This window comes from Mesoplodon bidens, assembly GCF_964165515.1.
Source record: "Mesoplodon bidens genome assembly, chromosome: 3".
In the NCBI taxonomy this organism is placed as follows: domain Eukaryota; kingdom Metazoa; phylum Chordata; class Mammalia; order Artiodactyla; family Ziphiidae; genus Mesoplodon; species Mesoplodon bidens.
In genome coordinates, this window is record NC_138178.1 from 57,098,882 (window position 1) to 57,113,972 (window position 15,091).

The 15,091-nt window shown below is 43.1% G+C and overlaps 1 protein-coding gene across 2 annotated transcripts in view; it reads left to right on the forward strand.

Annotated features, from left to right (window-relative positions):
* The first annotated feature begins 4,032 nt into the window (after nt 1-4,032).
* MAP2K5 (mitogen-activated protein kinase kinase 5) overlaps nt 4,033-15,091 on the forward strand; it is a 259,237-nt gene continuing 248,178 nt past the window's right edge. For both annotated transcript variants that reach the window (XM_081228777.1, XM_081228778.1), the window contains exons 1-2: nt 4,033-4,762; nt 10,788-10,836. In XM_081228777.1, coding sequence (XP_081084903.1) covers nt 4,628-4,762; nt 10,788-10,836 — 184 coding nt within the window. In that variant the 5' untranslated portion in view covers nt 4,033-4,627. The remainder of the gene's footprint in view (nt 4,763-10,787; nt 10,837-15,091) is intronic.

Sequence of the window (15,091 nt, forward strand, 5' to 3'; positions counted from 1 at the left end):
CCGTGTCCCCTGCATCGGCAGGTGGACTCTCAACCACTGCACCACCAGGGAAGCCCGCAACTTATTTTTTTTAAAAAAACTTTTTATTTTGGAATAACTTTAGATTTACAGAAAAGTTGCAAATATAGTACAAAGAGTTCCCATACACTCTCACCCAGATTCCCCTAATGTTAGCATTTTACGTAATCATTGCACATATGTCAAAACTAAAAAGTCAGCATTGGTACATTATTACTAACTAAACTCCAGACTTTATTCAGATTTCACCAGTTTTTCATTACTGTCCTTTTTCTGTTCCAGGATTCCACTGAGGATCCCACAATACATTTAATCATCATGTCTCCTTAGTCTCCTCGGGTCTGTGATAGTTTCTTTGCTTTTTGTTTTTTATGACCTTGGCAGTTTTTTTTTTTTTTTTTTTTTGTGGTACGCGGGCCTCTCACTGTTGTGGCCTCTCCTGTTGCGGAGCACAGGCTCCAGATGCGCAGGCTCAACGGCCATGGCTCACGGGCCCAGCCGCTCTGCGGCACGTGGGATCCTCCTGGACCGGGGCACGAACCTGTGCCCCCTGAATCGGCAGGCGGACTCCCGACCACTGCGCCACCAGGGAAGCCCGACAAGTGGAATTTTTGAACACAGGAGGCAGTCAACATTTGTTGTAAAGTTTGTGGTTCAGTAGGAGTCTATAATTGTTGTTGTCTCAGTCTCCACGATGGCAGTGGTTGTGGGAAGGCCAAGGAGCAAGTGCGGCTCAAGACAGGCAGGAGATGCACATAGTAGTTGCATTCCTATTACTCAACCCACCTTGCCTTCAAAATCCACTCATTCATTTAACAAATATTATTAAAGTGCCCACTGTGTGTCTGGTACTATTTTAGGTACTAGGGACATGGCAGTGAATAAAACACATACTGGTCCCTCCCTCGCCAAGTTACAGTTTAGTGGGGAGACAAACACAGCATTGAGACACGTGGCATGGTAGATAGTGATGAGGGCCAGGAGAAAAGTAAACCAGGGAAGGGGACCAGAAATTGTGCACACCTGCGCGCTTGCATCTGTGGGTGGGGCGGGTTTGGGGCTGGCTTTCAAGACTGTGCTAAGGGAAGGCCTCAACACAAGGTGGTTTTTAAGTCAAAATCTGCAGGAGGAAGTGAGCCATGTGAATATTGGGATAAGAGCAATCCAGGGAGAGGAAAGGGCAAATGCAAGACCCTGAGGTGGGATGCCTGATATGTTCAAGGAAAAGTAAGAAGGAGGCTGGTGTGAATGACGTTTGAGAGATCGTAAGGCCAGAAGGTGTGGAGGGCAGACAGTGTGGAGTTTTGCAGGTCAAGGAAAGGACTTTAGTGTTTATTCTGTACAAGTTAAGAGGCCATCAGAATAGTTTTTTTTTGTTTTTTTTAAATTAATTAATTAATTTATTTATTTCTGGGTGTGTTGGGTCTTCGTTTCTGTGCGAGGGCTTTCTCTAGTTGCGGCGAGTGGGGGCCACTCTTCATCGCAGTGCGCGGGCCTCTCATTATCGCGGCCTCTCTTGTTGCAGAGCACAGGCTCCAGACGCGCAGGCTCAGTAGTTGTGGCTCACGGGCCTAGTTGCTCTGCTGCTCTGCTCTGCTCCTCCCAGACCAGGGCTCGAACCCGTGTCCCCTGCATTGGCAGGCAGATTCTTAACCACTGCGCCACCAGGGAAGCCCCATCAGAATAGTTTTAACCAAAGGGGTGACTTGGTATTCTAACCCTGGTAATTGGGTTGAACATAGACTGTTGGTAGCAGTGGCAAGAATGGAAACAGAACTTTAAGAGAGAAATATAATATAAATATAATGGTAGTTTGGACTGGGATAGTATGTGGGAAGGGATCAGATTCTGGGTTAAGGATTGGAGTTTGGGAGCAATGTAAAAAGATTTGAAAGAAAACATCTCTGAACTTATAGTAGTAAAATGTTAATTTTCCTCATTTAAAAAATTACTTTATAACAAAAAAGATAAATAAGCAAATTTAAAAACGGGCAAAGGACTTGAATAGACAATTCTCCAAAGAAGATATACAAATGGCCAACAAGTATATGAAAAGATGAACATCACTAATCACTAAGGAAATGCAAATCTCAACCACTTTGAGATATCACCTCATATCCACGAGAATATGGCTTCTAACAAAAATATAGGAAATAACAAGTGTTGGTGAAGATGTAGAGAAACTGGAACTCTTGGGCCACTGGTGGGAATGTAAAATGGTGCAGCCATTGTGGAACATGGCAGCTCCTCAAAAAACTAAAAATAGAATTATCATATGATCCAGCAATTCTACTTGTGGGTATATATCCAAAAGAATTGAAAGTACAAATTGAGTTGGTTTTGCCCATAGTACTATCAATAAAAACCATTTTAACAAATCATGAGTTCATAGAAAATCTCTGGCTTTGTGGTCTATTTTCTCAAATAATAGGAAATGAACTTTCAATAAAAAGTACATGGGGACCTTGAACAAATGGTTTGTTTTTCACAAGACTGAAGTGCAGGTGGAAAAGGGCAATTCTTTGACTACCTGAAGGATCTGACTAAATGAATTTCTACCTAAGCTATTCATTTACAATAACTGAAAAGAGATAATTTATCTTCTACAATGGACTTTCAAATTAAATATAAAAGGAATGTAGGGACTTCCCTGGTGGTGCAGTGGTTAAGAATCCATCTGCCAATGCAGGGGACACAGGTTTGAGCCCTGGTCGGGGAAGATCCTACGTGCCGCGGAGCAGAAGCCCGAACACCACAACGAGCGGCACTAGAGAAAGCCTGGGCGCAGCAACGAAGACCCATGCAGCCATAAATAAATAAATAATAAATAACTAACTAAAACAAATACTACCAAAAAAAAAGGAATGCAGGTAGAGAAAATATGCAGTAAAAAATTGATATTATAACAAAACTTACCAGTATTTAAATTATTTTTTCTCTCGCATTCATCAACTATTTGACTGTTAGAGAGGGGAATGACACTCCTCTCCCACCGAATTTATACAAAATTCAGCCCCTCAAAGTAAAGCGATATGTGGACTTTTCTTAGAGGTAAAGGACGAAACTATGCGTTGCAATTTGTAAACAAACTTCTGTATAGGCATCATAGATGAACAAAATTATGCATTTAAAAATCTGAGGTTAACAAGGCATTTAAAAATAACCAAGGGTTATCGCTACTGCCTGTGATATCACTGCGTAAACATTGCTATCTAGTTGAAAATTTATGGACTGTCTAGGATATTTTTTTTCAAAGGTTTAATAAGAAAAGATGATGCCACTACTGCAACTGTACCCAGGCAGTTAAACTCTTCACTGAATTTCTTTACTGTTGCTTTTGCATAGTGCGCTGTTTGCTATTTTAGGGTAACCATGGGGGTAAAGGACCTCACTGAAAAATCCACACTCGCTTTGCTCATTTGGGAGAAAGATAATCCTCCGGATCTGTGACTTGGAAGAAGGAAAAAAAGACAACCTTGCTCTTGATCATTTGATGCACAAACCTCCACGAATATTTAGGTACAGGGCCTGATAAAGTAGGAATAAACGAGAGGGGCAGTTCTATTTTTCTAGTCTTCTGAACAGGGAAACAGTACGCATCTTAAGCCATCAATCGGCTTTTGGCGGACCCCTGCTCTAGTTCAGTTCCCTCCTTCTTTTGTTAAATGTTTTCACCTCGCTGACTTTGAGGGTCGGGAAAAGAAAGGGCTGTCACCCGGTCGCCATGGGTGGTCACTTCGCGACAGGGGAGGTGGGGTCTCACGACTGAAGACTCCAGTCGGTCCCCTCACTCCAGCTCCGGCGGCAAGCCCTTGCTCCTCGGGTCCCGCCCGCCGGCGAGCGGGGGCGGGGCCGGCCAGGAGCTGCCCTCTTCCAACATGGCGCCTCGGGAGGTGGGTGCCCTCGCCGGCTCCCGGGGTTCCGGCGCCGCGCGTTTTGGTTCCGGAGTAACAGTGCCCTCGCCGCCGCCTTCCCCCTCCTACCGCCGCCTTCCCCCTCGTACCGCCGCCTTCCCCCTCCTGCCGCCGCCGCCGCCGCCGGGACGCGCGGCCTCGGGTTGCAGGTTCTGAGTCGCGCGCGCCGTGCACTCTGGCTCGGGGTGAGGCAGAGGACTTGCCCCCGACCCTCCCGCGGAGGGCCCCCTCAGCTTTCTTGTGGTCCGGCGGCCCTGGGGCTCCTTCCTAACAGCCCCGGACTGAGTCCCCTCAAGTCGGGGACCCTCCCCGCTCCTTTAAGGAGGAGTGGACACCTGCCGCCGTATCTCTCTAAAACGGCGTCTTCTCTGTGCTCTCCCCTCACACCCACACAGACGGCAGAGAGCTGCAAGATGCCGTTTGTTCTCTTTTCCAACTCCAGAACCTTCTGATCTCCGCTAGTTCCTACTGGCTCCTGCCCCTTGCCGCGTCCACGCTCACAGGGAGACATCCCTCAATCCCATACAGCCTGGGCCTGGCTCCGAGCCTGCGGGCTGCTTCCGGATCACCTCCTCTCTTCACTCCCCCCCACTCTGTCCTCTGACCCTCAGTCCCCTTGTCACCTCTTCGAGCCCCCGCCTAACCAGGAGACAGGGGGTTCCCCCCTACCAGGATGTGAGCCCCTTTAACCTGTAATGCTGTGGCTGGCCCTTGGCCCCTTCCATGCCATGGAGAACCAGGTGCTGGTGATTCGCATCAAGATTCCAAATAGTGGAGCCGTGGACTGGACAGTGCACTCTGGGCCGCAGCTACTCTTCAGGGATGTGCTGGTGAGTGCTAATCTCAGTGTCCCTAGCGAGGGGGGCGCAAGGATTTGTAGGGCAGTCAGCACCTTGATCACCAAATCTTACCCTGGTGGCCTGAGCTAGTGGCCATTGCTGGCCTCGTATGGGGGCAGTTTTATTTCTTCCACCACAAGCATTGATTAATTGTATAGACTGAAATCTGACAAGTGTGCAAGTCCCTGGGGAAATAGAGATAAATCAGATTGGGCCCCTGCCCTCAAGGAATTCACAGCCTGGACTGGGACATAACACACAGAAGCAACCAACTGGGATACAAAAAGCTGAATCTAGAAGAGTTTTTCTCAAGGATTTTTTGGAATGTCCCTGGCCAAATTCCAGCCTGTCTTTCTACTGAGTTCTCTAAACTTGGTAGCTAGTGGGAAAGGGAAACAAGGCAACTCTAACCAATCATGTTTCAGCAAGCCTAAGACATCATAAGTTTTAAGCTATTATTTTATGTACCGCTAAGAAAGAAAAAAAATGCCACCTGTTAAACTGTGACATGCCACACATTGTCCAAAACCCAATTTCAGAGATGTTAAAATAGAGGGGAAAATGTGCATCTTAGAGTCAATGATGCAGTCTTACTTTCATAATAAATATTCAAAATATATTTCAAATAAAATCATGGAATGTTAGAGCAGAGGATAACCTTGGAGGTGGCCTTTTGAGCCCTCTGATCTTTTTTGCAGATAGTTACCGAGGAGCAGTGAGGTGAAATGGCTTTTCCAAAGCCATGTTGCTTGTAAGTGGGAGAGTCAGTACCAGAACTCAGATTTCCTTACTTTACTTGGTATTTATTTCCACATGCTGTAGTACTACTTCTCAGCTTTTAATATTCATGTGAGATAGAGTACATCGTGCCCATTTTATATTTTGAATAACTACGCTATCAAAGGCAGAGCTGACATACCGAGGAGCATGTTGCAAGTACCAGATCTATAGTGGAACATACCTGCAGGATAAGATGGGGCTGGGTGGAGGTTTGGGGGAAGAGGAAGATCTGGGATGTGGTTTTTGCTTGTCATAGGTGACTCAAGCAAAATTTGATCTGTGTACCATCATTTTGAGTTCTGGATGTTACTGACCACCTAGAGCATACAGATCTTCAGGTGTCTGCGCAAGGAGTGCAGAGGCTGGAGTAAACCAGCAGCCTCCAATCTTGTACACATATGCCATCCTTCTCTTTGCATCCAGAGTTCTCCACACGCTCACATGCACATGGATCTCCCTTCGTGGTAAGGTCCAAACTCCTTGGCGTGGTCCTCTGGGCCCATATATATATATATATATTTTTAAATAAATTTATTTATTTTTGGCTGAGTTGGATCTTTGTTGCTGCACGTGGGCTTTCTCTAGTTGCTGTGAGCGGGGGCTACACTTCGTTGCGATGCGCGGGCTTCTCATTGTGGTGGCTTCTCTTGTTGCGGAGCACGGGGTCTAGGCGTGCAGGCTTCAGTAGTTGTGGCTTGCGGCCTTAGTTGCTCCGCAGCATGTGGGATCTTCCCGGACCAGGGCTCGAACCCGTGTCCCCTGCACTGGCAGACGGATTCTTAACCACTGCGCCACCAGGGAAGCCCCTCTGGGCCCATCTTGGTTGGCTTGTACCTGCCTGGCACCAGCTTCATCTCTCACTACACCCCCATGAGCATCCTGTCTTCCAGATATATAGAATTAACCGTGAGTTCTCCCAGGGGCCCAGGCCTTCTTTACTGGGCCTCTTCAGCTCGCCAACTCCCACCTGTCCTTCAAAGCCCAGCTTGGCTTTTCCTCTGCGTTGGTCTTGGTCCCATGCCCCTCCTCTGTGTTTCCACGACTTTGTTTTGGCAAAGTATATGGGTTTTGTGCTAGTTTTGTCTGTCTCCTCCACGAGATGGTATACTTCTGGAGGAGACGGACACCTCTGTTTCCTCTCTGTTTCTGATGCTTCATAGGACCCTGAAATATTTGTTTAATGAGGGAGCTTCAAAGAGGATGCACACCATTATGGTTTTGTGGACAGCACACTAGGTTTTGAATCAAGAAATTTGTGTTTAATTGTAAACCATCCCACTAGCTAGGCATGTCACTCTGCCTCTCCGAGCCTCAGTTTCTTTATTTGTAAATTAGGGATAATGATACCTGCCTCAAAGACTTGTAAAGATTAAGTGAGATTGTGTCTCTGATGAGAAAGACAAGAGCTTTCTTTCACTTTACTCATTTAAGACAACAGAAGGTATTATTTTAAGTAGAATGGTACAGTGTTAAAAACACAAACTGGAGCCAGGCTGACTGTGTTTACATTGTAAGCCTTACCAGACTCACTTGGGCAACTGTCTTCTGTATCTCAGTTTCTTCATCTGTAAAAAGACAAAAATAGGGTTGGGGGGATAAAAGTAGTGCCTACCTCACAGAGTTCTGACGACTAGTGGAGTTGGTATGTGTAAAGTACTTACAGCAATCTGGAGCATAGTAAGTGCTCCGTAAGTGTTGTTATTGCAGCAGAAGGGATAGGGCCTGGGCATCTCTCAATTGTACATTGGCTCAAGGATGACTGGCCTAAAAATAAACTTTGCACAAACAGTCCCACCATCTAGAGCTCAGAGTGCCGTGTGCCACGTGCTTGCTCAGGTACGCCCAGGTGGAGTGTGTTATGTTGGGAAGGCCTCATGAAGGGCTCGTGACAATGGGTGCTGTATATCAAGTTCTTGGAACTGCAAGCTCAAATCCTGGAAGACTCCTTAGATCTCTTTTCCAGGTTTACCTTATCTCTTCATTGAGAAATAGGCAAAAAACCAACAGTCACATCAGCATCTTTGGCTGGAACCTTAAAATTTAAAGCCAAATGAAACCTGGAATGTTCCCCTTCATCTGATACCCCTCCTCACTTCAGTTTTCAAATGAGGAAACATGAACCCCTGATGGGGAAAATGCTAAAGCCACACAGCTGGTTTGTGGCAGAACCAGACACAGAAGCCAGAAGCAATTTGTAGTCACTGAGTCAGCTGGAGCTGAGGGTGTTTTTGACTCAGAGTCAGTAGTTGAGGGCTCCATTCACAGCTCCATCAAATGGCTGGGACTCTGTGGGCAAGTCACTGGATCTCTCTGGGGCCTTTGTCCTTCGTCTGAATAGTTAGGGACTGGTGCATTGTGAAGTAGGCCCAGCTGGTCCTCATAGGCAGAGGCATTTGGGTTATCTGTTTTTCAGCTTTCTGTGTTTCTCCTCTTGGCAATCCAGTCCCCAGTTTGGGGAAAATTGTGCAGGAGATCTGAATGTTCCCCCTTTCCTCTTGCTGTTTGAATCCTCTCTCCCAAGTTCCAGCCCAGATTTCCCCTCAATCTGTGAAGTTTCTTCTATCTTAACAGAGACCGTGATTTTTCCTGCCTTCTGAGTTAGCACCTACCCTTTGCTAATTTATGTCTTTTGTTTGGCTCTTTTATCATACTATAAGTGCTCTGATTTGTTAGTCTTTTAGGTTTGTCTCTATCTTTCTTACAGATTGTAATCTTCCTAAAGTCAAGGAGCAAGTCTTATTCTTCTGTAGCCTACAGTTTTGTAATCTTTATCCTCCTGGCACGTTATAGATGCTCATTTATATTTTTGGTTTGCTATTTGTTTGACTGATTTATTGAAAGGAAGGAGAAGAAAAGGATCAAGAAATGATCACCAACAAGATATGTGAACTTATGTGCTGTTTTGAAACTTTCTTTAGGTTGAGTAAAATGTTGAGAATAAGACAGGGTCATTTTGAAATAAGTCACTTAAAATACAACTGGAAAATACACATAAAATTAAATGTGCCTGCTTAGAAAAGACCAGGAGATAGTGATTGATTTTTACCTCTTTCTCATTATTATAGCCCCACTTTATTTGCTTTAACAGAACAAGATGGTCAGTTGTGTTCACGTGATTCTCATGGTTCTCTCAAGCAGGTTTGCTTTTTCTTTCTCTTTTTTCCCCCCGCATTAGTTGTAAAGTTTGTGTGGCTCCTTGTTTATGTTGATGGGCAAAGGAGGCCATTGCTGCTCAGCAGGGTTTTCAGATGGTTGTTAGAAGTTTGCTGTTTGACAGGTTCTGCTCTTCATAAGTAGGAAGGATCCTAAATTAGTTTGCTAATACTGTAGGGTTCACATCTCAAGATTGGTTGTCTGGAAGTAAGCAGTGATAACCTAGACAAGGAGGATTGGGGCAGTGGACGGTTCCCCCCACTTTTAAACCAATACTGGCTAGTTCTCATTAAATGCTGTGGAAGGATGAAGTAAGTGAACCAAAGACCATCCTCCACTGATTGTCAGGTGCTGAAATTTAGGATTTCGTTATGAGGTAAGATTTGTAATGTTCCAGTCATCAGTGACTTGTTTTATTTATTTAACAGACACTAATACTTGCACTTACCATGTGCTAGACACTCTTGTAAGCACTTTATAAATACTAACTCATTAGTCCTACAAGGTAGGTACAGTTATGATCTCATTTTTACACAGAAGGAAACAGAGGCACAGAGAAATTCAGTCACTCAGTGACTGAACGGCAGAGCCAAAGTCCAACCCTAGCAGTTTGGCTCCCGTCCACACTCTCAGGCGTTACACTGGCTGCTTGTGTATTCTATACTCACTCAACAGTTTTCATTTAGCTGTCAATAAATACTTTCTGCCTACAAGTATGTAGAAAGGATTTTTTTCAACACTAAAGTCTTTTACAAATACTTCCACAGAAAGTTGTTTCATTTGCTAAGACTAGAGTAAGAAGAAAAAAATAATCTCTTTTGGCTCTAATGAGTGAGGGCTGCCTAAGATAGTTCACACACACACACACACACACACGCACACACGCACACACACACACACAGTAGAGACAAGGCTATTATGCAAATCACCACTGCAGCAAAAGCTTCTAAAGAACCGCCTTTAGAAGGAAGTTGCAGCTGCCACCCTGCTAAGTGCCCTGCTTGGAAGGGCTGTGGGCTCCCTGCTGAGAGATACTGCAAGTGGCTTTGTCAGCTGGCTGCCTGGTGCCATTTGTGCCACGGCCCAGGAGAGATGTTGTGGCAGAGCTCCCTGAGAACAATGAGGTTTGCAGACCATTTGGGTTGGACTGGACATAGTGGAGGGTAACTTTTCCCAGAACTAACTATTTCTTGAAGGTGTTCTGTACCTCTTTAAATAAGCTGTCTGTGTAGACTATTTTTTAAGTGTTTTAGACTTTATAGATTCATTTAAACATTGATATCAGGTTATATACACTTTTTCTTTTGTAGGCTAGATTAACTATTTCGGTGTCATTAAATATGTTTTTTAGTTGTTCATGAGTAAAGGTTGATAAGAGTTGTTTGTGTTAAGTGTATTGTAGTATTGTAGATTTACATCATCATCATGGAAACTTGTTTTTTGAACTCTTCCCAGTATGAGTGCAAGGAAAGGTGTTGGTAGTCACATATCCAGAGCTACATTTGTTGAAGGTCTACAGTGTGTTAGGCTAGTTCATGTTCATGTTTATTACATTATTTAATACTTTTTACATTACCTCTGTAAGCATTACTAGACCCATATTGGAGGATAATCAAATTGAGGCTCAGAGAGGTTGAGTAATTTGTTGCTAGTCACACAGCTTGTTTAGTGCAGAGCTGAGATTCAAACCCAGGCCAGTCTTGACTCCCCAAACCTCTTTTTCTACTAACAGTACATTCCTTCTATAGCCTCCCATAGAAGAAACCTATTTTTTTAAATAAATGCACAACAGTGTAATTGTCTATGCTATTGAATCGAGAGCAAAAAATTATGTTATTAGTACAGAGTGGAAAGGATTTTTTAAATGGTCCCCACCCCCAGTATAGAGATTTAAGCTCCAGAATAGAGATTTAAACTCTGGACTTAGATTGCTGGGCTAAGTGTGATTATGAGCTAATGTTTTTATAGTTTATGCCAACATTTTAAAAATCTTTTCCAGGTTCTCCTGTTTCCTCTAGGATTTGCCACATGTTAGCAATAAAGAAGATGGCTAATTGTGTTCCTTTATTCTTTCTTTGTTTAGGATGTGATAGGCCAGGTTCTGCCTGAAGCAACAACCACAGCATTTGAATGTAAGTCTGGCTTGTATACTTTCTTGACTGTTTCTTTCTGCAGTAATTTTTCAGAGGGTTTATGGGTTGCATTACTTTAGAAACTGACAAAAACAGATTATTTATGATCATCATATGGTACATTTAAATATTTATAAATTAATGCAAGTTTAATGATGATACTGAACCGAGTAATATTTTCTTATTTAATCATATCTTGGGTGTGCATATTTCTGTAATATAGCTTTAATTACCACCATGACCTTTATCTGCTCTTGCTCCTCACTGTAATAATATTGTGGGACAAAATGAAATGTGTAAACTACCTGTAGGCCAGTGATTATTGATTAAAAGATTTTAATCCTTTGCTGCTTTAAAACAGCAACAGAGTAGAACATTTAAGTGAACGTTGCATGGAGTAATTCTGTTTTATTGGGGCTTGGCATGGCTGTTAGATGATGGCAGCAACACTTCAGGTCTTGAGTCCTTCCCACCCCCCCAAAACAATTGGCTTGGGGGACTGGGGTGGGGGCAGGGTATACTAGAAAAGTGGTTTTGACAAAAGCCAGAGGGAGGTCACAGGCTGAGTAATGTTAAGATGAGAGTTTAGTCAGCACAGGGGCTCTGGTGTTAAGAAGGATAAAGTAAGGATCTGTAACTGTGGTCCCATCTTTTCTCGAAGATGTGGTCTGCTTTTGCACGTAGAAAAATGTAGTTTCTCCACATGATTTTTTCCTTTTTGTTCTTGTTTTTTAAGCATATGGTTAACTACAGAGAGTACAATTGTCCTCTCTTTTATTTATGTTCTCTTGGGGGACAATTTGGCAATACTTACCAAAATATAAAATGTTCAAAACCTTTGACTCAGCAGATCCAGTTTTAGGAAGCTGTCCAACAGAAATACCTACACATGTGTTGAATACCCTTCAAACAAAGTGTTCCTTGTGGAATTTTTTTTTTTTTTTAAATTTTGGCTGCACCACACAGCTTGCAGGATCGCAGTTCCCCAAACAGGGATTGAAGCTGGGCCACAGCCGTGAAAGCGCCGAATCCTAACCACTAGGCAACCAGGGAACCCCCTGGAGTTATTATTTTATTATTTTTTTAAATTAATTTATTTATTTTTGACTGCGTGGGGTCTTAGTTGAGGCACGCAGGATCTTCACTGTGGCATGCAGGATCTTTTGTTGCAGCGTGTGGGCTCTTCATTGTGGCATGCGGGTTTTCTCTAGTTGTGGTGCCTGGGCTTCAGAGCACGTGGGTTCTGTAGTTTGCGGCACGCAGGCTCTTTAGTTGAGGAGGGTGGGCTCAGTGGTTGTGGCTTAGTTGCCCTATGGCATGTGGGATCTTAGTTCACCGAACAGGGATCGAACCCGTGTCCCCTGCATTGGAAGGTGGATTCTTTACCACTGGACCACTAGGGAAGTCCCTGGAATTATTTTTTTTTAATTTTTATTTTTTGCGGTACGTGGGCCTCTCACTGTTGTGGCCTCTCCCGTTGCGGAGCACAGGCTCCGGACATGCAGGCTCAGTGGCCATGGCTCACGGGCCTAGCCGCTCCATGGCATGTGGGATCTTCACGGACCGGGGCACGAACCCGTGTCCCCTGCATCGGCAGGTGGACTCTAAACCACTGCGCCACCAGGGAAGCCCGACATGGAATTATTTTTAATAGCAAAAAATTTAGAGGTAAGCTAAATGCCTAGAATAATGGATTAATAAATTATTTATCCATAGTCTGAAGCATTAAGCAGTGGCTAAAAAGAATGAGAATTTTAAGCATTGACATAGAAGTATATTCATTATATACTGTTGAATAAACAAAATATGTATGGTATGATCTCATTTTGTAAAATATTTAATCCCTCCTCCTCCTCCCAACTTCATGTATATATTGAGAGATGAAGATCTGAAGAGGTGCCCACTGCAGTGCTTTCCAGTGGTTTCCCCTGGAAAATAGACTTGGGGCTGGAGTGGGGGAAGAGTTGGCCGAATGAGCACACTTTTTTACTTTATATCTTTATTGAATGTTTTTCAACAATCATTTCATGGTTTTAAAAGCTACTTGAGAACTCTTAAAATAATTCGTATTGTATTAACCACATTGGACTCCATATACTACTGAAAAATAGTATGTATATCTGAAATACATATGAGTGTTGCAAGCTCTTCAGACCCCTTGCGGTAACTCCTTGGGGGTGCCAGGGATTTCATGGACAGTCTGGTAGTTAACATTTGGAGTACTTACTGTTGCCAGATGCTTGTTAAGAGCATTCTGTGGGTTATATCATTTAATTTAACCTTGACAAGATCCCCATGAAGTACTTTGAAGGACTGTTATTAGCTCTGTTCTAGTTGAGGAAAGGACATCTCCTGTAAGCAACTTGTTCAAGTCTCATAGCTAGTAAGTGGTGAAGTGGAATTTCTCATGTGTATATTCTCAAGCACTGTTGAGACTTGTTCTGAGAGTTGTCATAATTCTTGATATTGTATGTTCTGATTGTTTTTAGATGTGGCAAAAAAGAAACTTACCTTGTTCTTTCTACTTCTTGCTTTCTGGGTCCCTCCAAGTGGCTCGATGTACCTGTGCCTTACTGGCTTTCAGAGTTAGGGTTCATAGTGGTAATGCTGATTATTTTAGCTATCACTTATTGATGGCCTGCTCTGTGCTAGGCAGTGTACTAGATGATTTACCTGGATTGTTGCTTATCTTTGCAACAACTCTGTGAGGTAGGAAAAGTATATTTGTGAGGAAATTGAAACTCAGAGACATGAAGAGATTGTTGAAAGTGATCAGCTAGGAAGTGGTGGAACCCATATTCAAATGCAGTTCTGTTTGACTATAAAACTTGCACTCTTTATAACCAAGTGTGTTGAAAGCCTGTGAAGGGTGTTAAGTATGGTTTATGGGTGTGATGGAACAACTCTTGAATAAATAAAACTTTGATCAAAGAAATGCTTACAGTAATATACTTAACACAAAAAGTACACTTAACACTAACAGAAAAAAATGTTTAAATTTCTAGGTTTAACTTCTTAGAGATCACTTTCCTTCTTTTCCCCCAACAAGGGCAGAAGCTCTATACCCATCTGCATCTGGATCAGTTTTAGGTGAAAAGAATAAGAACAAAAATACACAGAGACAAAATAATGATAGTTCTTTGTTTTTTTGTGCTTAGATTATTGTGTACTTTCCATTATAGACTTAAAATCCTAGGCTGGCTTTTTTTCGTGATTGTTCTAGGGCAACCTTATTTTCTGTACCAAGGATCTTCACTAATAAATGAAATCTATGTATAAGAAAGAGTTGGAAAGATGTAGTTTATAAGCTAATTTGTTGAAATTTTTGAGCTCTTTCAGTTGTTTATGGTATGATGAATAAATAAAACTTTAAGATATTTATAGTAATATATTTAATACTGCAAAGTATACCCAACACTAACTTATACAAGAGGTGTTATATTTAGTGATATGAATTAAGCAACGAGAGAAACGACAGTGTCAAGTTTACTTGTTTTACCTAGAGAAAAAGAGTTGAGTAAGTGGAAAAGAGGGGAAAGGTTAGGTACTCTTACTGATAATTCAGTTCTAAGAAATGCCATCTCTTTGGTGAAGTCTCTGATCCCCGCAGGTGTGGTTAATCTCTCTGGGCACTTTACTAGAGCACATAACCTATTGGGCCTCCCTTCCAGTTGGTTGTGTGCCAGATTTTGAATGACTTGGTGATAGAAACCATGTTTTATTTCACTCTTGCTTTCTTCTTAGTACAGTTGGCCCTTTGTATCCTTGGATTCCACACCTGCCCAATTAGTGGATGCGGAACCTGTGGATACAGAGGGCAAACTGTACAATGCCATTTTATATAAGGGACTGGATCATCCACAGATTTTGGTATCCTATGGGTTGGGGGGAGTGGTCCTGGAACCAATACCCTGTGGATACTGAGGGATGAGTGTACTTTGTGCCTTGTAGGAATACCCTTGTTGAATAAGATGGTATGTTATATATGTCTGTATTCAAAAGAGAATTGTAAAATGCATGTAACCTAAAGCTTAGTAAGTAATTTGCTTTTTTTGGATTATTTTTGCAGTTGCACAGGTGTGGGATGTAATTGGTTGGTGGTGGACAATTCAGGCTCCAAATTCAAATTCCCACACTTGACTGGGCCCTACGTCCCAAGGGGGCAGAGGGTCTATAGTGGTTATATTCTTTCTGATTTCTATCCCAGGGGATGGTGTTTCCAAGGGGATTTAGGAGTGAATGAGGGGAGGGAGTC